The sequence below is a fragment of the Lichenostomus cassidix genome, chromosome 1 (assembly GCF_008360975.1).
Source record: "Lichenostomus cassidix isolate B80296 chromosome 1, HeHo_3.0, whole genome shotgun sequence".
NCBI classification, from domain to species: Eukaryota; Metazoa; Chordata; class Aves; order Passeriformes; family Meliphagidae; genus Lichenostomus; species Lichenostomus cassidix.
The window spans coordinates 80,242,834-80,268,997 of record NC_139479.1 but is presented as its reverse complement, the minus strand read 5'-3'; the positions used below and the strand labels follow the sequence as shown (position 1 = coordinate 80,268,997).

The 26,164-nt window shown below is 38.5% G+C and overlaps 1 protein-coding gene across 1 annotated transcript; it reads right to left on the bottom strand.

Annotated features, from left to right (window-relative positions):
• Positions 1 to 6,345: 6,345 nt before the first annotated feature.
• Positions 6,346 to 25,438, bottom strand: RAB38 (RAB38, member RAS oncogene family). The gene is made up of 3 exons (XM_085056528.1): positions 25,171 to 25,438; positions 17,259 to 17,539; positions 6,346 to 7,126 (listed from the first exon to the last, which is right to left on the bottom strand). The coding sequence occupies exons 1-3, from the start codon at positions 25,373 to 25,375 to the stop codon at positions 6,974 to 6,976; spliced, it is 639 nt and encodes a 212-aa protein (XP_084912654.1). The 5' UTR covers positions 25,376 to 25,438; the 3' UTR covers positions 6,346 to 6,973.
• Between the last annotated feature and the right edge of the window lie 726 nt (positions 25,439 to 26,164).

Below are 26,164 nucleotides of genomic sequence, written 5' to 3'. Positions count from 1 at the left end.
ACATTAATTATTAGTATGTGCACATGAAAATATGTAATGCAACAATTTCTCCATGTGCAAACATATACCCAGCAAAGTCTGACGTTACTATTAAGCAAACCCCACAATGTTGCACTTTTTTCTTTTATTGCCCTTTATTGACTCTGTTTTCCTAACTCATTTGTGCCTCCAGATCAACAATAACAACAATAATTTGTAATGAAAAAGAAAATAACAGAGTGAAATAAAAATTAAGAAAAACAAGTGATGCAAATGAAAACAATTGCTCACCACGAACCAACCGATGCTTGGAAAGTCATCAAACAGTGATTCCCCTGCCACTAACCTTCCCTCTAGCTCATTGTTGAGCAAGATGTCATATGGTATGGAATATAGAATCATAGGATCATAGAAACACAGAATGCTTTGGGTTGGAAGGGACCATCGAGATCAGCTTGTTGCAATCCCCCCACCATGTGCAGGGACATCTTCAAAAGGATCAGGTTGCTCTGAGCCCCATCCAGCCTGGTCTTGAACCTGGTCTTGAATCTTGCCTCCAGGGATGAGGCAGCCACAGTTTCTCTGGGCAACCTGTGCCTGTGCCTCACCACCTTCACAGTAAAGAATTTCTTCCTAAAATCTAATCTAAACCTATTGTTTTCCAGTTTGAAGCCATTCCCCCTTGCCCTATCACTACATTTCCTTGTAAAAAATCCCCCTCCAACTTCCTTGTAGTCCCCTTTAGGTGCTGAAAGGCTGCAACAAAGTCACCTTAGAGCCTTCTCTTCTCCAGAATAAACAACACCAACTCTCTTGATCTCTGTGATCTGGATTAACCTCTGTGCTGGTTTTGACTAGGATAGTATTAATTTTCTTCACAGCAGCTAGTATGAGGCTGTGTGTCCTTTGCCTGAGCACAGCTGGCACTTAAATAAATTAAAAAACTTAGAAACCTGACAGAAACTAAAAAGTAGCAGCCTCAGCAATAATGATTTTGATAAAAGCTCCTCACCAAGTGTCAAGTCAAGGAGACAAGATGGCACCAAAAGCCAAAGAGAGAAATCCTGAAATAAACTACACATCTTTGGCAAGGTAGCCAGTAAAGAAGCAAAATTCAAGGCACACAAGGCACAAGGTAGAAACACCAATTTGTGCCCTAGAGAATTCGTACACTTTCAAGTGATAAAAAGTTCATGCTCTCAGATTTTCACAAAGCCTCTTGTTGAGGAAGCTGTCAAGCATCAGTGCTTCTTGAATTGGTCCTGGATCAGTCCCAGATGTTTCTGCTCACCCTGACCCTGGTTGCTTGCTATTCCTTGTTCCCCATTCATTATGTTCATCTCCTTTGCAGGATTTTGGATATGGCTGAAGCATCACTGCTAAAGGAACATCTTGCAGTGGCCCTTTCCTTTCATGGTTTATGAAGACCAAAGGCATGGATTCATGGAAACAGAAGATACATGGATAGATTTACATGGGAATTGCATGGTACACCAAATTAACCTTTATGTACCTGAAGAAATATTTAGGCACCACTAACTTTTAAACCTTTAACTAAGACACCATTTCTGAAATCAACTGTAGCTTGTCTTTCAAAACTACTTAAACTCTGTAGATGCCAGGTGCAATTATTACCAGCTGCTGTGGAATTGAGCTACTATAGCTTAACAGAAAGCTCATTTCCTGGAAGAAACCAGGAAAATACCAGACTAGAAGAACTTCCTGTTGGCCTGCAGAAAAGCCTATCAGGAGATTTTCATTTGCTCAGCTTCCACTTCTCAGAGTAGTGTGCCATGGCTTTTCTCAGTTTAATATCTCATCTTTGTAAACCATTATTGCTGCATTTGAAACACAAGACACAGAGATTCCAAACTTAATTAGGCATCTGATGCACTGCAACTGTAAAGGAGATAATTTTCAGGAAATTAATATCCCCAAATTGTGCAAGCAAATGTATTTTCTTGCTGTGAGATGTGGTCAGTGTAGCTGCAACTGTGTCACCAAGTACTGGGGATTTGTTGAGGGTCTTGCAGCACCCTCAGCCATGAGGTGTGAGAGTGTCAGGTTGTCAGGCTGCATTATTTTTAAAAGTCAGTAAAACCAGAATGCTAATTTTTTTTTGGTTTTGTAAATACTAGACACACACTGGACCACCTCCTTTTTTTTTTAATTAATAAAACAATCTAGTATTTCTAGGGAATCACGAAAAGTCAAGTGTGTAACATTATTGCAGGTACCAGCTTGTCCTGACAGCTGAAGAAAAATGCAATTACTATATTCTAGACATGCAGCTGCCCGTTTTACAAATTTAGGCCATTTTTAACCCAGCCAGACTTCCACGAATTGAGGCTGTGGTTACTAATGAGCCTCCAAACTGATGATGCATCTGTTTGTGAGCCAGAAATTCTGCCTGAAAAATCAAGCTTTGAACTGAGGTTCTTTGAAGAGCTGGAGCCATAGAAGTTGCATATGGAATTGGATATAAAATGGAAGAAAAGGTGGAAAGTTTCTGTCTCAGATATGTAACCTTTTAACGAAAGTCAAACACTAACCTGGATGTTTTGAAAAGAGAAGTTGTACAGAAAGTAAGCAGTTTAAATTAAATTATTCAAATAGACATATATATGTCATAAATTGGCTACATATGAGGAAAGCTGGATTAGCTTGTGGCTGCTTGTATGTGCCTACCTGGGTTAATGAATTAATTTTACAAATTAGTCATATTCCATGTTTTGTCAGAAATACCATATTTTATTACAATAGAACCTGCCATCACATGCATAAATATTGGTGCAGTAAAAGATATTTTCATTGACTGTTTCCTGGCAATTGACACTAAGTTAATTTCCCACATCTGTTTACCAATTTAGCTTCATCCAGTGAGACAAGCTGTTTAAGGAAATAAAACAACACTGCTATTTAAAGGTGAACATTCTCCTTCCTTCTCTTCCTCCCTCCCCATTTTATATCATCAGGTAGATAAAAACAGAAAAAAAAAAGTCTGAAGATATAATATTGAGGTACAACAATTCAAGCTGATTACATAAAGTACTGTTGGAACAGTTATTCCTGAATAGAAAAGTTTAAAAATAAGTTATCTAAAAAAATGTGTAAGAATAACAAAGCCTGATTTTCAAAGCCCAAATTGCTTTCTGTTGAAAGCTGATTCTGGTCAAATAAATTATGTCCTTTCTGGAATAAGAGAGTAATTATCATTCACTCTATCCATTTTCCTATCAGTAATACGTATATGCTTCCCAAAGTATTTGGAATCATGAGGTTTTGTTTGTATGGAGTTTCAAATGTGGAAATTGAAAGATGTTCTGTCATTGCTGGTGTTGCAGCTGAGTTGCAAATGATGTCTGGGGACGACGATGCTCAACCACCATTTTCATTGAGTGTTTTGGGCTGATGTCTCATGCACAGCACCTCCCTTCTCATCAACATGTGGTTTGAGGTGCTGGGACACCTAGAGGGGCATATTTGGAGAACTAGAATGAAAATTAACTTGAATTCCACTTTGCAGTACCTTTGCCCATTTGCAAGGCAATAAAGACTCATGTTTCATTACTTATTGCAAACAGAAAGGGAAAATGTTTAATTTTGAAACGGACATCATTAAGATACTTGGTCCCTGGTGACCAGCAAAGAGGACATAACACAGAATGTATAATAAAAACCTAAGGAAATCCATCCTGTTAGGGACTGACAGAGTATAATTAAATTTTATGTTTGTTCCTGAAAGGGTATTGGCACAAAGTGAGCTCATTAATTCTAAATTAAAGCTTTTATTCTGGCCTGCCTACAACAACCTCCTCTAAAAAGGCTGTTTGTTAGATATAAAGGTTGCATTCACATATTTATTGTGTTCTAGAAAAAGACTTGACAGATTTTTATCACTTTAGTACAAATAAAAGTGAACATATGTAATTATGTAACCTCCTAAGGAGGCCTGATTCTTTGTGATACTGTTCTAATTTTTAAGGTGTAAATGTGTGAGTTTAGAATTTATACCTTGTGTAGTCCTTAGTCTAGCAATTGGCCAAATTCTGTCCACCATCTACCAGAGGTGGAAAATCTGCCCAAGAACAGTGACTGCAGTAAAACCTGACACAACAGAAACATGGGGAACAGATTATGAGCACATACTTTAAAGCAGATTTCTATAACACAGTGAAGAAAAAAAAACTCTGCATGTCATTTAAGTGTTTTATTTATGCAGGGTTGTTTTAATTACTCTTATACCAGATCTTTAGCCATGGCTTTCAAAGTCTTGTGGAATTCACCATTATGCTTAGTGAGTATTGCTAGAAGCTATCAAATAGAGGTGATATGAAGATGAGTAAAACACATTAGGAACTGCTATGTTTGTTGAGAGTTGAGCACAAAATAATTTCTGGATGAAATGGAAATTTCCTCTGCTTCACCTGAGACCCACAGATTTATAAGTGAAGTACAGAGCTCAACTCATGAAAAATTAGCTCTTTACAAGCTATCTGAATACCTAGTTGCTTGTGTTCCCCACAGTGTTGGCTCAGGACATGAATTATTATCCTTAAGGCATCCATACGACTTGACTTAAATAGTGCTTTAAATTTGAAATAACTGATGTGGCACTAGTTCTGAATTGCAGCTTTGTTGCTGAGATTACTAAACCAGTACCATGACATCTGTGCAGCCACAGCTTCCTTTTGCAAACCATCTGCAGCCAATCCCATCATCCCATGCAGTCACACGTTGCTTTCTAACCTTGACCAGGTTAACTGAGGTGGAATAATTGGAGATAATTGTTGTAGCCCAGGCAAGCCTTTGATAGATTTGGAACACTGAGGAATTACAGCACCATGTATTTATGCTAGAGGGCACTCATATTTCGTTCTGAGCAGTAACAGAGCTTGGCATTTGTAGAAAATTGCATGGTGCCACCAGTAACTTTCAGGGAGTGCTGTGAGGTAGGAATGTACATAGATCCCCTTTTTACAGATGAGGAAACTGAGGCAGGAAGCTGAAGGTATTTGACTGAGGTCACAGCAGGAGTCAAAGGATGTTTAACACCAGCATTAAAACATAACACAGCAATCAAAACAACTTGAAAATTACTCTCAAATAAGCCAGCTCGTTCTAAATATATATATACACAAATCTATGTCTGTGCAGAGTAATTCTGGATGTGAATTTTTTTTTAACTAGAGACCTTGCTTTCTTATTCCACAATCCTGTGACAAAAATGGAAAGCTTTAGGAACAGCACATAAAGAGCTATATCTCTGTCCCTGGCTCTCCAGGGAAAGAAACACAGCTCTTGTCTGCAGTGCCTATATAGTAACAGAGCATTTTGTGATAGAGGCACAAAGGCATAGAATCATTTAGGCTGGAAAAGAACTTTAAGATTTAGTCCAAACATAAACCTTACATTGCCAAGTAGGATGAATTTTACAGGCACTGAACCTCATAGATCTCACAGTATAAGGTCAGCTTGAGGAATTTTTTTTTCATTTCACCTATGCAGCAGGTGTTTACTAGAATTTGAGAATTTCACTCCATTTCCAACTAAGTGTTCAGTGAAGTATGGCAGTGACATCTGCAAACACAAGGCATAGTGAGATTCTGTCGCCTTCCTTCCATGGTGTTACACCTCTCTAAGAAGAGGAAACCATCTCCAAAGACAGCTCTTGCAACAGAGAGTTCACAGTTTAGGAAGGAAAAGTCTGAGTAAGAACAGAAAATGCGAGTGATTTGTCTATGGCAGGATAGAGGCAAAGTTTGTCTTGAAGGGCCTTGCAGCCAGATGTCAAGACTTCTTGTCTAGACACACTTTTCTGAATGACTACACCAACCTGCATCTTTTGTGAGATGTTGAAAGTCAACCATTTAATTTCCACAGTAGAGCTCAATAAATTCCTCACATCTTCCATAAATGTCTCTTAGAACTGTTTCATTTTGCTTGCTTTCTGTGATCATTCATATCCATTTTAGAAGAACATTTTCAGAAAGGAAATACCCTTCTATTCAACACAGATGTATTCCTGAAAATTTCTGCTGTTACGTTACAGTGTGGATAGTGAATTTTCCCACAAGCATAAACATAATGAAGGGATGCATGTAAGGACTTACAGAAAATGCACAGTTGAAATACATTGGGATATCTGTGGCATGAAGGATGAGAGGCAGGGAAAAAATCAATGTGGGCTTTTCAGAGGAAATGTTGGCTTTAAAGGATAAACTTTCTGAAAACTCTGAGCTGATTCACCTATGAGACTGTACCACTGATTGCGTGTTTTGTCACCTCTCACCCTTGACTTGTCCCATTTTGCTTCATCTAAGATAATGCTAGCAACTATGAGACTCCTCAGGAAGAGGGAGCCAAAACTTCATCAGTCTCGGAAGCTCAGATCTGCTGGAGAACTGAATGATGTGAAATGTTGCTTCACATTCAGTGCCGCCATTCCATCTAGGAGACTGAACTTGCAATGGGAAGATTTAACTGTGAGCATTCTTGGTGTCTCTTTCTGAATAGCTAAATTTTTATTGTCATCATCATCATCTTCCTCATATGAAACAAGATCATTCAAGTTTGAGGGGTGACAAAGAGTGCAATGATAACATTTTCTTGGTCAAGGTATTGAGAAAACATCCTGGAAATCAATGGACAAGTAGCGTGCTGCTGCAGTCACATCACAAATAGGAGTTTTCAGAAAAAACTCCTATATGGCAAAGAAATAGGTTTTGATATCACTGGTGCTACCCAAATAGGAAAACACAGTCCTCACTATGAGTCTTATTTGACCAGTAGCCAAAGAGAGTTTTAAATAGTTGCTATCAATGAACAGCTTATAATAAATTTTAGCTGGGAAAAAAAAAAAAAGGAAAAATTTAAATATATCTTTGAGAAAATGGCAATCTGCTTAGGGACAATGTGGGCAGGCTGGATTCATTGAATAAAGTATAAATTGTGAATCATAGTTGTTCAGCTGTTGTAATAGTCTGGAAGTCTCTTAGGATTTAAAGCAAGCTGAACAACTGACAATCTTGGTGGAATTCAAGTGCGGTTTTATAATATCTGGTTCAATAGACTGAACTGGATCACTCTCACTAGCAATTATGTGTTTCACCAAGCATCTGGAAGCTTCATTGATGTTTATATTTTCCTGCAAGTGAAAGAGAAAGAGAGGTTGATTAGTCAATATTAATTAAACCATGCTGCATATTTCCTGTACATAATTAAACTTTTCTCTCGGCAACATCAAAAGTTTACTTACCTTAATAAACAGTTTTCAAAAATTGACTGTGTTAAATAATGCTTACTGGAGTTTTGAAGTTGATTAAGTTTTATATATATTAGGATTCATACCTCTTCTAAAATGTACACAGAGCTGACTTTAAATAAGCTCAATCTCTTGGTGATTTGATTGCATCAATAAACTAGAAAAACAAATTCCAAGGAGGTGTTGAAGACCAATGCCTGAAGTGAAGCTCGAAAGCCCATATTTCACTGCTTCAATAATGGTTACTCTGATTTCCAAATCGTTAATTACCTTCCAGCAATTACAGCCATGCATAGCACTTATTTTTTAAAGCTTTTTCCACACTTTCAAAAATATTTCTGTATACATTGCTCACAATGAAACCTGTGATGAACCAGATTATTTGAATAAATGATTCAATCTCAAATTACTCACAAAACAGTAAAAAATGTTCTTTATGATTTGGAGTCCTCCTTCATTTCTTGTTGAGGCTGACTTATGTCCAATGCACTGCTTCAGAAGAGATATATCACTTCTGGTTTCATTTGCAGGACAGAAATCCTCACTCTAGGGATTTAAAATGAAAGCTAAAGCACATATTTTCCTGCATGTGCCTTACATCAACTGCACATTTAACTTGCAGCAGCCCTTACTCTGTAGAATAAGCAAAGCTGAAACAGCCTGATCAGTGAGACATAGCTCAATGCAGCACAGAAAATAAGCAGTAGTACTGAGTAATGATTATTTTTTTAATATGACAGACACCAATATGTTTGGAATGAAAAATAAGGCTTTCTGGCATAAAAGGCACTCTTCTAGTCTGACTATTGGCATTGATTACTTATAAAATAAGGCAGGAGGTAGAAACTTCACTGTAGCTTCAATCTTCTAGGAAGTTGTATCACACAGCCATATACATCCATATGGAAATGCATACCAATACATATGTATACATTTGTATATTTGCACACACTAATCTTGCTCAGTAATTTTTCGTTTGTAGTCTAAGATTTACTCGGGTTTTCAAGTTGAATCACTGAATCATAGAATAGTTTTGGTTGGAAGGGACATTTAAATTCCATCTATTCCCAGTTCTCAAGTATGTCCAGGTCTCTCTGGATGGCAATCTGGAGCATGATATACTGAGGCCATAAACTAGCTATAAAAGACAGAAATATGTGTGTGTTTCAGTAGAGAAGGTAGATTTATAGGAAAATCAAAAGCTAAAGGAATGGATTCTGTGAGGCTGCCTTTGTCCAATCCCCTTGAAATAAATGGCAAAATGCCAGAAATTTTATTGTCCATTGCTTTGTACCACAGTAAAGAGCTGAAATTTGTGAATCTAACTGAAAAATGCTAATTAGTGCAAGATTTCATGGCTTTCTTCAACAACATATGTGAAGTTAAATATTTTATATGTAAAGAATATCAGTAGGTTGTAAACCCCCAAATCTCTAGACAAGTAATGTACATAGTAAGCCCTAGAAAGTAGTATGGAACTGGGAATTGTCTCTGTACTGAGATGTTAAAATTCTACTGTGTCACATGGCTGTCTCAGACCAGACAAGAAAATTCCTCAAGCATGCACTGAAAAAGTTTTTCAGACCACTGCGAAATTTTATTAGAAAAAAACCCAGACGATGAAAAATATATCTCAGTACTGCTTAGAAAACTGAATCCAAAACAGGATTGATAAATGCACAAAAACAGAAATGTAAAAATCTTTTGCATTGTGTTTGTCTTTACTAATGGACTGGTGAGCATTTCATTTACCCATCTGCTGCTTCTGTCTTGAAATAGCAGCATGTGCTTATTCAATGATGTCTTACGAACCATCTAAGATTCTGCCCAAAGTGATTAATGTTCAGATGTATTAACAGAAACCCTCTTTGTCAGAGGCTATCATTTTATAGGATTGGAAAATGGGGAAGGAACCAAGCCCACAAAAACATGAAATAGGTACAAGGGGATATCCCTCATCCCTACTGGTGATAGATGGAAATCCAGGTGCCAGACATGAGCCTAAAAATCCAGAAGGAAAAAAAAAGCTTCAGCCAGTACTCAAGCCAAAAAGAAATAAGAGAGAAGGAATAAAAACTCCTGTCCTGAGTGTAGAGAGGCATTTTCTCATCCTGCGCATTTATATGAACTGTTTAAGCCGTGTGGATGACAATTTCTGCTGGGGTCCAAGGGGATGAAGGGGAAGTGAAACCCCAGCAGAGAGACAGCACAGCTGGTTTTGAGTTTGTGTCTAGCTCCAGCCTGCTCCCGTGGTTCAGATGACAACTGGCACATGGCACGGATGAGAAGTGACATGTTAAGTCACCTGCTGCAAGGAGCTTGTGGTCATGCCAACACAGCAACTCCTGATCCCTGCCTTGACCACTTCCTTTCTTGATGTTACTATTGCCTTTTGTTACAACCCTAATCCTGTGGCGTCCTAGATCTGCAGATCAGACATTGCTGTATTCTGGTCTGACTAATGAAATATTGATTTCTCCACCTCTTCTCCTATAGTGTGCTTTGCAAAAGAAAAATCTATATTCTGCAAGGCAGTGAAAACACCTGCAGACAGTAGAAGGTGATCTGATGTCCAAACACAGACATCCAGAGACCTGGTGATTTTAGAAAGCATGAGGTGTTGAAAGGCAATCAAGAGGAGGAAATAGAAAAAAGAGAAAGTGAAAAAACAATTACCAAGAAACCAACAATCAGAGTGTAAGACTGGACAGAGAGGAATAATCACAGACACCCTACTAATGGTATTGAGACAAGGAAACATGGAAACAGCGTCAATTATCCCTAAAAATAAAATTAATTATGTTTCAAGAAAGAAAGAAAATACAGGTGAGACAGCAGACTGAAACAATTTCTTTCAATGTGTCTCTAGGTTGAAATGCCGTAACTGTCATCTCCTGTGAGGCTTTTGTCCTACAAAAGAGCACCACAGGAATTGTGATGATTGCTGAAGTTCAGGCTTTTTTCTTTTTCTTTTTCTCTTTTTCTTTTTCTTTTTCTTTTTCTTTTTCTTTTTCTTTTTCTTTTTCTTTTTCTTTTTCTTTTTCTTTTTCTTTCTTTTTCTTTTTCTTTTTCTTTTTTCTTTTTCTTTTTCTTTTTCTTTTTTTGTCTTTTTCTTTTTCTTTTTTCCTCTTCTCTTCTCTTCTCTTCTCTTCTCTTCTCTTCTTCTCTTCTCTTCTTTCTTTTCTCTGCTCTGTTTTTATTTGGTTTTGTTTCTGTTTATAATAACTTCCTTTCATGTTCTAAGCAAATTTTTGGGTCATACTGAGGAGGTCAACTGTGCCTCCTAGGTGGAGCTACTTCTGAACAGCAAGATGTCCAGGCATTATCTGGATCTTGACATGGTACTAGATGAACCTGTAGAGTGGGTTATCCAGCCTCCTCTGGACCCACTTTTACCTTCACAGTTCTCCAAACTCAGGGGAAGCTCTGTCTCCCTATACTGCTTTTAAGGCTGCTATTACTCAGCACTGCATCTCTGATGTGTTTATCCACACAGCACCTTTCTGTGGTATGGAAGTGCTGCTATGGCCATTGGTCAGATAGAGAAAATGCCGAGCCACAAAGGGACGAAAGTGCATGAAACCTGGTCCAGCATGTGGTGGCTGATTGGGAAGCAGCAGATGTCATAGGATGAAGACTTCACATGATAAGGTAGGACTGCAACACTCTCTCAAGAAAATCTCTCTCCCAAGGGAGAGTTTTTACTGCAAGACCAAAACTTTACCCATATTATGGTGTCTTTGTGACTATCAGTCCTCTACTCCTGATTCAGCATGCCAGCCTTTGCAGAACCCTTTCCCAGGCATCTTGCCTTGCCCTGTCCCCTGAGGTGCCTGGCCTATTTCTGTGTGCCTCAGTAAACCCCAGCAGCTGAGACACATTATCCCAGCCAGTGCAAGAGCTGAGCTATGAATCCATCCCTAAGTGACTTACCCTGCATCAACCTGCCAAAATCTGCCAGAGCAAGAACCCACTGAACCCTGCTTCTGTGGTGATGCCTGACTACTCGAGCTGGGCTTTCTCCTGACCTCATCAAGAAGGACTGCAGAAGGGAAAATCAGCATATGTTACTCTTTATTCTATTAACAAATAAAACAAGGAGAAAAAATAACCCTGATCAGTCTCTGAAAGCCAGAAAGGAGCACTGGAACACACAAATGAAATTAGAGTTCCATTTTTAGATTGATCTTATTCAAATATATCCTTTCAAAGGGAAGTTTTATGGATAGGATAGCAAGGAGGGCAGGGAAAGAAAGCTGCATTATTTAAAACCTTTGAATTGATTGTTATTGGAAATAATGTCATGTAAGCAACAATCAACTAAAGGGAAAATAAATACATTATTGAGTGTGACTCAAAGCAGTACACAAGCTCAGCAACCTTTTTTGCACCCTGGATTACCTTCCCCCTTATCTGCACCTCTACTGCAGACGCAGAACATTAACATTTAGAGCATTCACTTTTAATATAAGAAGTAAGTCCCCACAGATTAGACTGGCTCTTAGCTCTTTGTAGAAGAATAAAGGCCCTTTCTAGTTTTAAGGGCTGCCTCACTTTAAGATGAAAGAAATTTTTGTTTCTTTACCATGCATATATCTTATATTTGTCTCTCTGGCTGTTTTCAGGTATTAAGCTTTTCCCTTTTTACCTTGATAGTTTCTTCCTCTTACTGAATCTGATGCTTCTGAGTCTTACCTTGAAAGTCAAGGTGCAGAAGAGTGTGTATGCAGGCACAGTGCACTTGGGGAGCTCTAAATCAGCGCTGCCTAGAGATGTGACCTTTGACTACTACTGCAGTTGAAGGAAATTGACTTCCCGTAAGTAAACATTTACAAATTGTGAAATATTCAGGTATTAGATGGGAGCCTAGTGAGCAGCTCATAGCTCCCACATTTTATTTCCATAATGCACTAAAATCCAGGAGCAGGGAAATTACTTTAAGGATGCTTTAACCTGCACTCCCCTGGAGCTAGCAGTCTGAGGGAATGGCTCCACACGCTCCCTTAGCAGAATTCCCTTGGAAACTGCTGGTAGCAGAGCCTTATTAAGATGGGAGCCGTACTGCTGCAGTGGTGTTTCCAGGAAAACACAACCATGCAAGTTAAAGGCCATCTGGATGCATGAACATGAAATTCATGGATGTGAATTGCTGTGAATGCAACTCTGAGAACAAGATCATTTCTGTGATTGAATTCTTACAGCTGGTTGAATATCCTGCAACAAAGTTATTTCACTAATTGACCTTACAATCTCAACAATTTTGTGATTCTCTAAATTTCCTGTTTCAGGACAGTACTAAATAATGTATTTCATAAAAGTGATCCAGAGAGCTACAGGACAGATCTAATACCCATAGGGCAATCTGAATCAACTCCTTTTAATTACAGGAAACAAACTCTGCAGAGGATTCTGAACTGAATAATTGTACATATGAAATGAAATCTCCTGCCTTAAGTGTCAGCTTTATTTCTTGCTTTATGGCAGAAGCTGAAATATTTTCTAAAACTCTGTACAGTGAGATTGGTTACACTTTTTTTTGAGTGAATTAAAAAGATAGTGTAGGGAGCCACACATCCATAACTGGGTCTGGCAGTCTCAAATTGATGGCTTGGATTTAAGTTACCAGATCAGCAGATCAGCTTAGAGTGTCAGCCTGATTCAAATACATGTCCAAACCTTGCTTTTCTTAATGGAAATCGGAACTGCTTATTCTGTTCCTCTGCAGGTCTACTGCATAGCTTGCTTTTTTGCAGCTTTCATAATAATTGTCCACTCAGAAGAACTGAAATATTTGTGATTTAAACGAGGGCTAGAGGAGCTTGGTTTATTCACAGAGTTCACTGGTAAGATAAGCAGAATTAATGTCAGTGCTTTTTAAAATAAAAGTCTGGATCAGAGGAGAGAATGACTTTCTGAAGGTAACAGCAGATCAATGGCAAGGACGATTTCTGATTGCTAGTCAGAATTTGGGCCCTATGGGGGGTTGGAACCAGACTATTTTTAAGGTCCCTTCCAACCGAAATCATTCTGAATCTGTGGTGACACACCATGGAATGCCTGTCAAACAAAAGCTGAAAAAAGGACATCTTATTATCCACATTTCTTAGAGGTGGAAAGATTCTATAAAATTTTCCTGCTCCAAATAGGATGTGTCCAAATAGCCCAGAGACTCAGACTGCTCATCAGTCTCCAGGCCATGATGCTCAGGAGACAAGGAGCTGTGTGCTTAACCTGGTTTTGAAAGGATCTGAAAAGCACAGCTACCAGCCTTTCTGGGCAATTTAGACAAAACATGAATGTCTTTTCATCTAATTCTGTATTGCTGACAGCAGAATTGCAGCAGGGAAAAGAGGAATTCGGGCATAATCACAGCACAGCCATGGCCAGTTGTAAGGTATTTCAAGTTACTTCTGAATTAGGTACTTTCAAACACATTTAGTTTTGCCTGACTTGTCTGTTTTGTTGCACAAGTTCCATTTTCATTATAAAGTGATAATAAGCTTGAAATTGCTACTTTTCTAATCCGAGTCAAAAGCTCACCTCTTTGAACTAGAAATGGTGTTGAAAACAGTTTAAAGGCTTGGAGATGTGAGTGGAGCTCTCAGCTGCTCTGACCATGTGCTGGATAATTATATGTGTGACAGGAAGAAGAAATGTCCTTCTTTTAAAAGAATGAATGCTTTGCAATAGTTGTGGTTATGAAATTTATTAAAGAATTTATTATTAAGGGTTATTTTGTGACTATCTGGGGATGTGCCTCTCAAACTGCAATTAATCTGAGGAAACTGCATATGCAGATATAAAAGAGACCAGGCTCTCCACCGGATATATGGTAATAGTGTAACTTGTGACTATACTATGTGGTGTTGTTGCCCAATAAGGACCTTCTTAGGTTGAAAAATATAAAAAAAAAAATCTATCTTTTTAGGGAGAAGAAAACTGCAACAGGCTGAGTATTTCCTTCAGGCTAATGTCAGAATCAAAACTAATACATGAGAGTGCATTAGGTGTCTCAAATGTTTTATATTGGAGCTGTTAACTTACAAAAAATAGCACCAAGGAATAATAAAGTGATTTTTTTCAGTGTAATCTTCTAATGCTACAGACAAAAGCTTAAAACCATTGACAGCTTGAAATATGGTAGGGACACATATAGCATGTTACTTTCTGCAAGGCAACTAGAACGAAAAGATGTTATTTTTATAAATAATCACCTTTGTTTTTCCAAAATGCATAAATCAGATAGAGTTTGCTCTCAAGGCTTTAACATTTCCAAGCACATCTCCAGAAAACCTCTTGAGATCTAATTATTCCAGCGTATCACAAAAAGAGAGTTATAACTTACTTGAACTGCTAAAACTGCTAGTTGAAATATGATGACTCCTTTCTCCATGTTATTCTGCTTCAGAAGAGTTTCTATTCTCTGTAGCAAACAGAGCTAGGTATTTATTTTTTCCCAGACCAAAGTTCAATTACTTACGATGCCCTAGGCTGAAAGAGTACCAGATGTGTACAATATCCAGTATTCTAAAATAGCAGTAATGATAACTTTTGTTTTGAAGAGGAAGAGTCGAATTTAGCTTAGAACTTAGACTGAGTGAGGAAATAATTTTGATTTAACTTGGTTAAAACGTTGTGATTCTACCATCTTTACTGGAATGACTCTTTGCATAATTTTAAAATGAGAAGCCTCCAGCTCTGGGTGGAAATCAGGTGTGTGGATTGCAGAATAACAGGTCCTAGCCTCTGTTGTATAGCAGCAAGGAATAATCTGGTAACAGTTGTGTGCCCTCAGCTCTCACCACTCCCTTCACAGTGGCTTTTGAAAACAAGTCTTGTCATAGCTGGATTTTTTTCTGTTCTTATGTGATTGCATTGGCATTCTGGGGACTGCTTGGGTTTTGGAGTTAAATAAAGTATGAAGAATCTAGATATTTCCTGTCTTTAAAATAACACAAAATCTTAATTCCATGTGGCTTAGAGAAACTTGGAAAAATTTCCTCTGTTGTGACTTTTTAAAAATGTGTATGTCCTTTATACGTTTCTTATACTTCCACAGTTCTGCCCCAGACTGTCTCCATCATCATCATCATCAAACCTCTCCGTGACCTTTGAAACTGTTGGTATATTCATTTTCTGTCATGACCTACAATGGCCCTTGGCACAATAAACGTGGATGCCTTTTTTGAGTGGTGGACAGGTGCTTACTGAGGACTGATGTATGGGATTCATGGTACTTATTCCATTCTCATAGTAAAATGCAGTTTGTCCTAAAGAGGAACACTGGATTCTCTTGGCCTCACCCAACACAAATCAGCAGATAAACCACTGACCTGAATACAAACCAGGTGCTGCACATGAAGGAATAGGAAGTATCCTGTTTGTGGAGCAAGATAATTGACACACTGACCGAGACCAAAATTTCTCCCTATAAATGGCATCTTAAAGAAACTGACTAGATCTGACACCCATTCAGTAGGAAAGCAGACATTGACTAAAAAGACATAGAATCATAGAATCATAGAATCATAGAATCATGGAATCACAGAATCATAGAATCATGGAATCATAGAATCATAGAGTGGTTTGGGTTCAAAGAGACCCCTTCAAGTCATCTCATCTAATCTGCCTGCCAGGGCAGGGACATCCTCAGCTAGAGCTTGCTCAGAGCCAAATCCAATCTAGCCTTGCATGTTTCCAGGGATGGAGCATCCACCACCCCTCTGGGTGACTTGTTCCAGTGTTTCACTATCCTTGTAAAAAAAAAAATTATTCCACATCTCTTGTCTAAATCTACCCTTTTAAATTTAAAACCACTACTCCTTGTCCTATCACAATGGGCTCTGATAAAAGGTTTGTCCCCATCTTTCCTATAAGCCCCTTTTAAGTACTGAAAATCTGCAATCTCAGCTCAGAGGTCATCCAATGCTTGAGGCACTCTGGGACACACTGCTCTTCTCCTGCTGTTACTTCTGCTGATTACAAGTGAAACATCTTTTAAATATTAATGCTTAAAGAAGGTTTCAAGACCAGAAAAGTAAATCACAAATATACACTCTAAAAGTTCTTAAGTACCTTACATAAAGTGTTTAAAAGGAATTAAACAATCAAATGTAGCATTTCAGCTTTCAGACTACTAACAATCTATGTCAAACCAGAACCAAACTGTTTACTTTTCAAACATCCAAAAGTTTCCCAGAGCTGTCAATGATGGGACCAGTTTTCATAACAGGAGGATACAATCAGCACAATATCCACTGAATTGCAGTGTTCAAATCAATATTTCACATGCCAGCTCTCAAAATCCTGCATGAACTGAAATTATCTGAGACATCCCAAACTGATATATAGTACTAATGTACCTTGGGCCTTTAGAATCTGAAATTCTGAGTGCCCTTTCTGATTTTTATCTCAATTTTCCATGCACTCAGGAAATCTGTACCAAGGCAGCTCATTCAGCGCTTTGACGACTGATACTTCCTTCTTCCCCAGGTATGTGATTTTTTTGAAAAGGCTTTTGAGAATGAGAGCTTATGACAGTAAACATTGTGCAAGCACTACAATAGACTGACTTTATTTCTGGAATCTAAGGCAATGAAGCTATTGTCTCAAATCAGCATTTCTAGGGCAAAGTGATTATATAAACATTTAGAGATAATCAATATTAAGAATGATAAAAAACATCCTCATATCGTTGACAAGAGGTGCTTTTATGCCTTGCCTAAGGTCATCTTCCTCCCCAGGCTTTTGTGCAGCAGTAACCTGTTGACCAGGGACATACTTTACTGCTAGCCTATCATATTAGAGCAGCTGCATTTCAGAATGTTGCACGTAATTTGCTTCACAATAAAAGTCCTAAAAGAAATAGAAATTTAGACTATATATTTATGAATTCACCTTTAATTAATACCACCAAGAGAGGAGCTTTTCAAGGTGCGCATTTAGACCAAACGAACTATTTTAAGAACTGATCTTTCTGTCCTTAGAAAAATTTAAAAAGAAACTGAAACATTACCTTGGCTGATGTTTCAAACCAGCCCACGAACCCGTTCTCTTTGCAGAACTGATCCATCTTGATGCCGTTGTTCATAAGAACATCTATTCCCTGGTCGCATTTGTTTGCTAATAGGACTGTCGGCACCGGTTTGCCATTTGGAAGAACCAACTTAGAGTCCAAATCCTCTTTCCACTTTGCCACTGCTTCAAATGTTGCAGGTCTTGTAACGTCAAAGACAATAAACGCCCCCATAGCCTCTCTGTAGTACACCCTGGTCATGTTTCCAAATCTTTCCTGTCCTGTAATGAAGAAAGTAGGAGGGGGGAAAAAATACACCACCTTGTAAAAGTCAGTGCTTCCAGTCTAGGTCAGTCATTCACATAGCATGTTTTCTAAGATAACATTACTGAAGGCAGGACTTCATTTTATAAGTCTCTGGGAAACTACTCCTTGCCTAAATAATTATAAGTACCATGCAAGATTAATTTGTATGAAAATGCAGGAGAATATTGCATGAAAAAGGAAATTTCAAGCAAACATCTAAGAAAATTTAATGAAGTTCATTATAAGTGAATAGTAAGTGTATGGTCTCATTAGGCTGCCAGATTTCTCAGTCTGGAGACAAGACCAAGGGCTTTTGTGTACATTATAGGACTTTCAACAAGAGTCACAAAAAAAATCTAGGTACCAGATTGGAAGCTCCTTGATGCTATGGCATTTTGTGTAAAACATCTGACACAACCAAACTGTTCATGCATGAAGAGGATCCTGCATATCCTCATGCAAGTGATAATAGCCACCAGTAACATAATTTAGCTCTGGAGCCATACCAGACATCAAACTACAACTTTACTTTTACTGGCAAACTAGAACACAGAGGCGAGGAAGATTAATTTAAAGCCTTACAAACATGGAAAGTGCTCTAAGAAATAACATAGCTTCATACAGCAGTAGCAATATGAAGAGCTGCATTGCTCCCGAGAAAAAATCTGGGAGGAGAGTTTCATACCAGATCTATTCAGAAGGTTTACATTTTTACTTGCTGAATTCAAAGTGTTTTCTGGGAAGGTAGGGAATTTTTGTACAATATATCTTTTTATATTCAAATAGGGACATTTGTAAATATCTATCATTTTATACGATTAACAATATGACAACACACGACATCAGGATGTGGGATGTTGATCAGCTATAGATATGTTAATAAATCTGCTGTATTCATGGGAACTCTCAAAAAATAAATTACACAGAATATTTCTTGGAAATAAACAATAGAATTTCCACTAATGTCTACTGCTAAGCCATGATCCAAAGAGTTATTAACTCCTGAAACATTTCACAACAATAGCAATTTTTAAGCAGGACAACTCCTGTATGTTTTTCCATAGCTGGGGAAAAGTGCTATGAAAATAGAAACAGTAAATGCAAACCTGTTTCTAGTGTTATTTTCTCAATGTGAGTGATTTTGAGTAGGTTAGGCAGACAAGAAGATTGGCAGTCTGCCTCTGACCCCAAGAAGGTTACCTGCAGAGGATTTATCTGATGGAAATTGTGCTGTCAAACATAAGGGAGGGCTGAGAAGGGAAGAGTGCAGATTCCTGGGCTTCCAGACCATGCACTCTTGCTTAATGGAAATAGCACTGAACCCTCTTATGGGGTCAACACCATCAGTTTGTGATGTTTATCTTTGGTTTTAAGCACTGTGGCAGCAAGGAGAAAGTCATTCACATGATACAGAAACCAAAGAAGAAGCCTGTCTTCTCCAAATTCATGTAGGTTTTTTTTCCTTTTTTTACGTTAAAGAAACACTGTGCCCTATTGATAAAGTAAGATAGATTATTTCTGGGAAATAAGAGGCCATGTTCAAAATTTCTTAGGTCTATATTTTATTCAAATGTCTTATGATTCCTATCAGTGGGCTAATCAGATGAATGGCTAAATCATGTGCTATTCAATAATCTCCTTGTTGAGAAATTCTTTTTTCATCTGCAAGAAGGTGCCTTCAAACAAAAGCCAAGGTCTGATTAGGAACATAGCACTGAGGGAAGCAGTAATATACACAAATAGTTTTTAATGGATATTGTATTTCACTGATACTTTATTCTTGTCATGTAAAGTTCTTGAGATGCTTACACTATAGGTGCTATAAGAACAGCTCAGGTCAGGCCTCACACATATTAACTGGGACACAGATCTGTAGGATAGGTGGGTCATGGTGTCATAGAACATGAACTAAATTATTCATTTGCAGCACGAAATCATTCACCATGAAGAAAGTTACTAGAGGAATAAAAGGGTTCTATGTTGTGATCTTCTGCCTAGCAGTGGCCCACAAATTTCTGACATTGTATGACACTGATTCTTCCTCTTGCTTCCAGCTGCTTTTTCAGATACACAGGATTTTCACTGCACAGAAAAGCCAACATGTTTGTAAAAGCAGCGTTATGCAGGAAGACAGGGATAACCAATTTCCATCATCAACCACTTCAAAGAAAGAGAAAGAATGGAGCTGCTGGCTGGATAAACTGTTTAAATTCTTTTTGAAGTGGTCCTTTTCACTATCAGTTATAATTAAATGTATGAATATACTTGACAGAAACACATTAGGCAATTTTGAAGAGAAAAAGAGGTGCTTTATAAATCAGAGTTTTAGTTTTATGACATTTGCATAATGACTTTTATTTAATTTACATTCTGGAAAAAGTGATCTCTAGTATTTGCATTCTGCTTGGAGAGCTAAATAATATGTCTAAGGATGTAGAAGGATTCTTTTTTCCACAGATTCTCCATTATGTCAATAAAATCCTATACTAATAGATGAGGTTCCTAAAACTTTTACATTTAGCAGTATTACTCATAAAACCAGGCACTGTTCAAGGTATTAAAGATGTCAAAATCTGGCCTTAGGTTTTCAGGAATGCGATGGCTTAGGCAGGAATCAGGTTAGAAAATAGATCAACCATTAGGTGTTCATTGGTATCTTGCAGGCAGCCTTGAACATTAGAATCTGCTTTACTGCAAGAGCAACTGGAGAAGATGGGTTTTGCTTTTCCCTGGAAGGGTCAGAAAATTGGGAAATATTTGATCTGGCCCGTAGTACTTTTCTGCATCCCTTGCAAGGCCACTGGCATTTGGCATCAAACCCCACAAATCCAATGGCCTTTGCCCATTGAGATGGTGCTTATGTTGGGATTATCAACCCTAACTTAGATTAAAAAAAAAAATTAACTGGGAGTACCTAAGGTTAGGGCCCCATTGTAGTTGTGGACTGAGAAGAAATGTCTCATTGTTAATTCAGATGAATCCTACTCTGCTTGGAAGTGAACCCAGTGAGACCAAAGTGACAAAGCAATGAGATTTCTGTTGAAGGGAATGACTGCCTGTCTGAAGGGCAGCTGCCTTCACATTTATCCTAATCTCAGTGGCACCTCTGCAGCAAGGAAAGCTACCAGTTCATGGGCTTAAAGCAATCAACAGCTGAATTGTCACAGTTTACAAAAATTTACCCCACATAAATTTGTACAGAAATCTGCAATTTTCACTAGCCACTATCATATCTGATAAAGGTATAAAAAATAATGACAAGATGCTAAAAGTCAGTTAGTTTCCACCATCTTGACCACAGCATCTGAAAAGTGACACAAAAATTGAAATTAAAAATTGATTAAAACTGCCCAGTGCTGAGTTTTATGATGCATTTTACTTGTTGCCACTGTCCTTAAGTAACAAATGCTTTTAGGAAGCACCTTGCTTTACAAACAGCCTTTAACCAACACTGAGAAGCTGGAAATTGCAGACAAGATCTCAGCATTTTTTACCTTTCACTTCAAAACAACTTTCAGAATATTCACACTTGAATTCAAATAATTTTGTTTATGGACTGAAGCTTAAACAAACCTTGAGATGATGTTCACCACCTTAGAATGTGGAAAAAAAGGCTGTCAGCAGGATGTGGCCCACGGATCCCACCACCAATCTATACTGAAATAAAACCCTCACAGCAAGAGGCTTATTTATGTTTGCAGAGCAGTAATTTCAAGATAACTTAGCCTAGGAATCACCATGACTATCTCATTTATGCATATGTGCTGCAACGCTTAGCAGCAGCTGAAAGCCTAAAATGCTGAGGACGTGCTGTGCCTGGCATTAGTGAACAGCTTTCTGCTTACCCCCTCAGCAGCATGACAGTCCTAAAAACTTTACAACTGCAGAGGCACTCGTCTGTATCTGTGGGAAGACTGCTGCTTCTGAAGGTGAAAGTGACAGGGAAAGGAAATGGAACTGTTCTTTCCCCAAGGCATGGGTCCAACTCTTTACAAGATGAGAACCAGCCTTTCATACACAAACCAACTTCTTTTTGGCAGCAATGAATAATCAATCCAGCCCACTCACATGCAGGAGGAGTGATAAAGGGGATGCTGAGATGGCTGTGGGAAAGGAGCAGGGAGCAGGATCTGATGTGCTGCTCTCTGCTCTCTGCTGCACTCAAAGCTTCTCCCTGCAGTGAATCTGCGGCTAAAGCTGGTCTTCAGAGAAATCCCTGGGCTGTGTGGGCATGAAACAGACAGGAGCACAGAGAGCAGCCTTGCAGAGATGGGAATAGCAAATACACCCAGATCTGCTTTCTGCAACAGCTGTTTTCTTCAGAAGTGGTGTGCTAGCCTGCATCTGCAGGGCCAATCCCATCCACAGCAACCCTGTGCAAAATATGATTAAGAGTTTCTTTTAAAGCTTTCCTTCTGACAATTTGTTAATTAATTGAAAGGATATGCACAAAAAGGCAGCAGAAAAGATAGAGAAACGACAAAAATTGACTGAGGAGCAAGATTTAAAGTTATATGACACAGCAGTAGAGGTGGTGGCACACTTTAACAGGAACATCAAAACTGATAATTTGTGACATAACGTGAAATAAAATGGATTTGTTGTGAAGAAATTAAAGACAAGGAGAATTTTATCATGTATATCTCCTCCCACACATTACACTAAAAATTCAGTCATGTCACACTTAAGTACTTCACAGAATCAGACATAAGTTCATAGATTTTAATGACACTGTGTTGTTGCAAACACCGTAACATCATAAAACATGAAGGTTAACCCAAATGTTCCTGCCTAACACTCACAGCTTCAGGAATATATTATGTATTAAAACCCCTGTCTTAATATAACAATGTGTGATGCAGAGCCTACATTATCCCTGAATTAATTTTTCTAATGCTTAGTTATCCTTGTTTTTTAGCATTTCTCATCCAAATAAATGAAGTTTCAGCATTTGGCTATTAGACGGTATTATAGTTTTGTTCACCAAATTAAAAAATACAGAAAAATATGTTACAGAAATATTAACTACATTTAATTAGATGGCACTAGATGAACAAAATTTACTTTTTCTTCTTATGTATAGCAAGGGTGAACCAGGCTAAACTTCTTGGTCCTACCACAGCTGGAATATGGCACTCCTCCAATGAAGTCACCATGTACATAAATCCTACTAATAATGTAGATAAGCTTGACACTGGTTTTACTCACATTTTTGAGAAAATTATTTCTAGACTGTTAAACAATTTACAACCCACTGATCCACAGCATGAAATACAAGAGTACACATATACTTGGTACTGGGTTCACTGCTCGTATAATGGAGAGGAGAGAGGGGAGAGGATATACGAGCTAAAATGATACCTGATATCTATATATACATAAATATATAAATATGCATTAATATATAAACACTGATATACAATATTATTGATGCATTTGCAGCATTTGCTCATATTCAAGATGTGCTGCATGCTAAGCCAACATCCTTCAGCTTGGTCAGAGACGGAAAGTTTATTTCCTTACCCCCAAAAATAAACCTGACCTAATAACAGAGAGTCCACCAAAGAGAGGGATGTTCTGAGACCAAGGATTTTATTTTGCTCCCTCTTCTCATTGCCTATTTGTGTTTTGCAAATGATGATACATGTCCAGCCGCAGCCAGGAGAAACCAGATCCATTCTCTCCATATTTCCAAGCAGTTTACTTCTCTTTCATTTTAAAGCATTTTTTCTCTCACCAGGCAGATGCCTTATTTGTGACAACTTCTATGCTTGCACCATGCCCATCTGAATTCAGTGTTGCTTACAGAACTTACTTTCTATTTACAGGCAGGAACAGGCAGCTTAAGCTCCTTAAGCAGAAGTCATTAAAGCTAAGACAGCAACTCTTTTTATTACCGACCACTGTCTTGACCTTCACAATGATGCTTTGAATTGGGCAATTCATATGAAATTTAGTACTGTGCTGTAATTCTCTCTGTCATGTGCGATAACTCAGAAAGCACACTAGTCATTCAGTACTACAACTAGGTGTAATTGCTTCTGCAGCCTGACTGAAAGCTACATCATATGATCCGCCAGCACATGATTAGTAGTGTAATAAATCTCTGAAACAAGGCATGCAAAATACATTAAGTCCCTGATACATTCAGAATTTACTATTAAGTGCTTTTTTCTCATGCAGAAAAGTTTTTGTGGTACTGTATGTATTTGTTGTTACAATCAGTCACTGATGAACAATAAAATGAGTGTTTGCCCCATTATTCCAACTTTTAATAGAGAAAACTGAGCATATATGTATTTAACACCATAAAACCACAAGGCTGTATTAGTGTGTGAAAAAGCGGAGTTTATACATCTTGCATAAAGCAGCGTTGTTGCATAAGTTTTAGTACCTCAGTGCCAAATTCAGAGCTCAGACATGAGACAGCTCAGTGCAGAAGAAAGGCACTCCCTCCGCTGATAAGAATGTCAAGAATTTTTTCATTTCACCAGTTTTGCCCCGTGCTGTTCCAGACTAGATCACTGAGCCCACAGCTCAGGCCACAGGCTGGCACAGTTGCCTAACAGCTGATATGATGTTCACCTTTATTCCCTTACTTAATGAAAGTAACTTCTTAATTAAATTGAGTTTTTAAATTTCATCCTTTATGCTGTAATCTATTGGGTTACAGCTGTATTTTGATTCCTGAGTTCACTAAATGAAAAATTATTACTTACAGCATGTGATATACGCCATCTAAGTAAACTTATTTTGTGGACTGAAACAAAAGTGTTTAATTTTCAGAAACGCGGTGGCAAAACAAAAAAAAGTTGTGTGTTTAATTTGAAGCCAAATCGAAAATGTCTGAAGCACTGACAGCAACAATGTCAAATTCTGTGGGTTTTAATGATGTCAGCATGTGGGGATATATGGACTTCTTTACTCTTTTTCTCCTTGCACAGGGTAAATAATCTTTTGTTTTGCTTAATATTGGAACAAGGATATTCAAATATGAGTAATTATATTTTAAACAACCAGAATGATTTCCAAAGAGAAACTTCTGTCTTTTCAAAACACATAAGAAATTGCTTTCATTGGACTGAAGGAGGGAAGATAGGAGAGAGAGGAAGGACAGGAAGAAGGAAGGTATTTCGATAAACTAACTCAGATATATATTTTCTTTCTTTTTTAAACTATAAAAGTAATTTTTATCATTTTACTGAATACCTCATCTATTCCACCAATTCTTGTTACTCTTCCTCCTGTCATAGAGATCTGTTAGTCTAAGGAGGCAAAACTGAACATTGTCAGCAGCAGGGAAACAACTGGGGCATTTGGAGAGAGATGCCTGAGTCCCTGAATGTCTCCAAGTGCTTGGGAGAAAAATCAGACAGCACAGGTTGCACTCTGCCTCTCTGACTTCCCTTGTTTATGAGTCTGCTGGCTTTAGGGAAATTCCAAATTGTCAATCTGCCCTTAAAGTTTTTCTCTACTCAATCTGCTCTCTCTCACCACACAGACACTGGCAGTTCCCAACTTTTAGATCAGTACAAATGAACAGGGGTCAATATTTTGTGTTATCTTTCAACAGATTATGGGGCAAAGGGTTCTCCTCCGTACTCACCCGCAATATCCCAGAGCTGCAGCCGTACCACGGTCTCTGCATCCCAGTTCAGCACCTTCAAAGCAAAGTCCACCCCGATGGTGGCTCGGTAGTGGGGGGAGAAGTTCTGGTGGACATAGCGCTTGATGATGCTGGTTTTGCCCACTCCCAGGTCCCCGATCACCAGCAGCTTGTAGAGGTGCTCCTTCTGGTTGTGCTTCTGCATCTTGGCTGCGGCTGCGGCTGCTCCCTGCAAACTGATTGCATGCTCTGCCCGAGGAATTCTGCCAGCCTGAGGGGAAGAGAGGGAGTGAGGGACTGGGGAGGGAAGGAAGGAGAGCAAGGTAGGTGGAGGCTCTCTCCCTTCGTAAGGAAGCAGGATCACCAGGTCCAGCAGGCAGCCCTGCTGGGAGATGAAGTAAGTAAGGACTGGGGGAAGGAAGTCTCCCAGAAAGTTTTGTGCGTATGTGTGTAAAGGTCAGCACGAGGTGTGTCTGGGATTAGTCTGGCTGCTAAAGACTTTGCAGGAAAATTCATGCAACAGTCCTGTTCTCTGTTTTGCTCCTTGCTGGAAGGACAGTGTCTCTGTTGTGCACTAGTTTTACACACAGGTTTTGAAGCACCGCCTTGGTGATAATTTATCACCACCCAGATGATAAATTATCTTGTTTCCAGATGTCTTTACGATGCCAGTCACTGCAAAAAAAACCCCAGAAAACTGCCTTCAGAGGTTTCATGCCTCCACTAAAGTGCAAAAATTAAACTGGTGTGACTTGAGCTTTGGTTGTCATTTGGTTCTAATCCATGTAAGGCACGTGTGAATGCAGTTACATCACTAGAAGTGGCACTTATAGCAATAGACATCATATTTTCTTGTGTCCATACTAGGAGGGCTGGATGAATTTAATGGTAGCAGATACATATTTTTACATTTCATTACCATGCTTGTGATTGTCTCTCTATACCTATAAGTGTGCTCCCATCTGAATGCAGCATACAGCTTCTGCTTTGTTTT

Excerpts from the sequence above, each read along its gene's own strand:
- RAB38 (XM_085056528.1), bottom strand. The coding sequence starts at position 25,375 with ATGCAGAAGCACAACCAGAAGGAGCACCTCTACAAGCTGCTGGTGATC. Across the intron at positions 17,540-25,170 it reads GCAGCTCTGGGATATTGCGG|GACAGGAAAGATTTGGAAAC; the intron begins GTGAGTACGGAG and ends TCTTCATTACAG. Across the intron at positions 7,127-17,258 it reads GGTTTGAAACATCAGCCAAG|GAAAATATAAACATCAATGA; the intron begins GTAATGTTTCAG and ends TTTCACTTGCAG.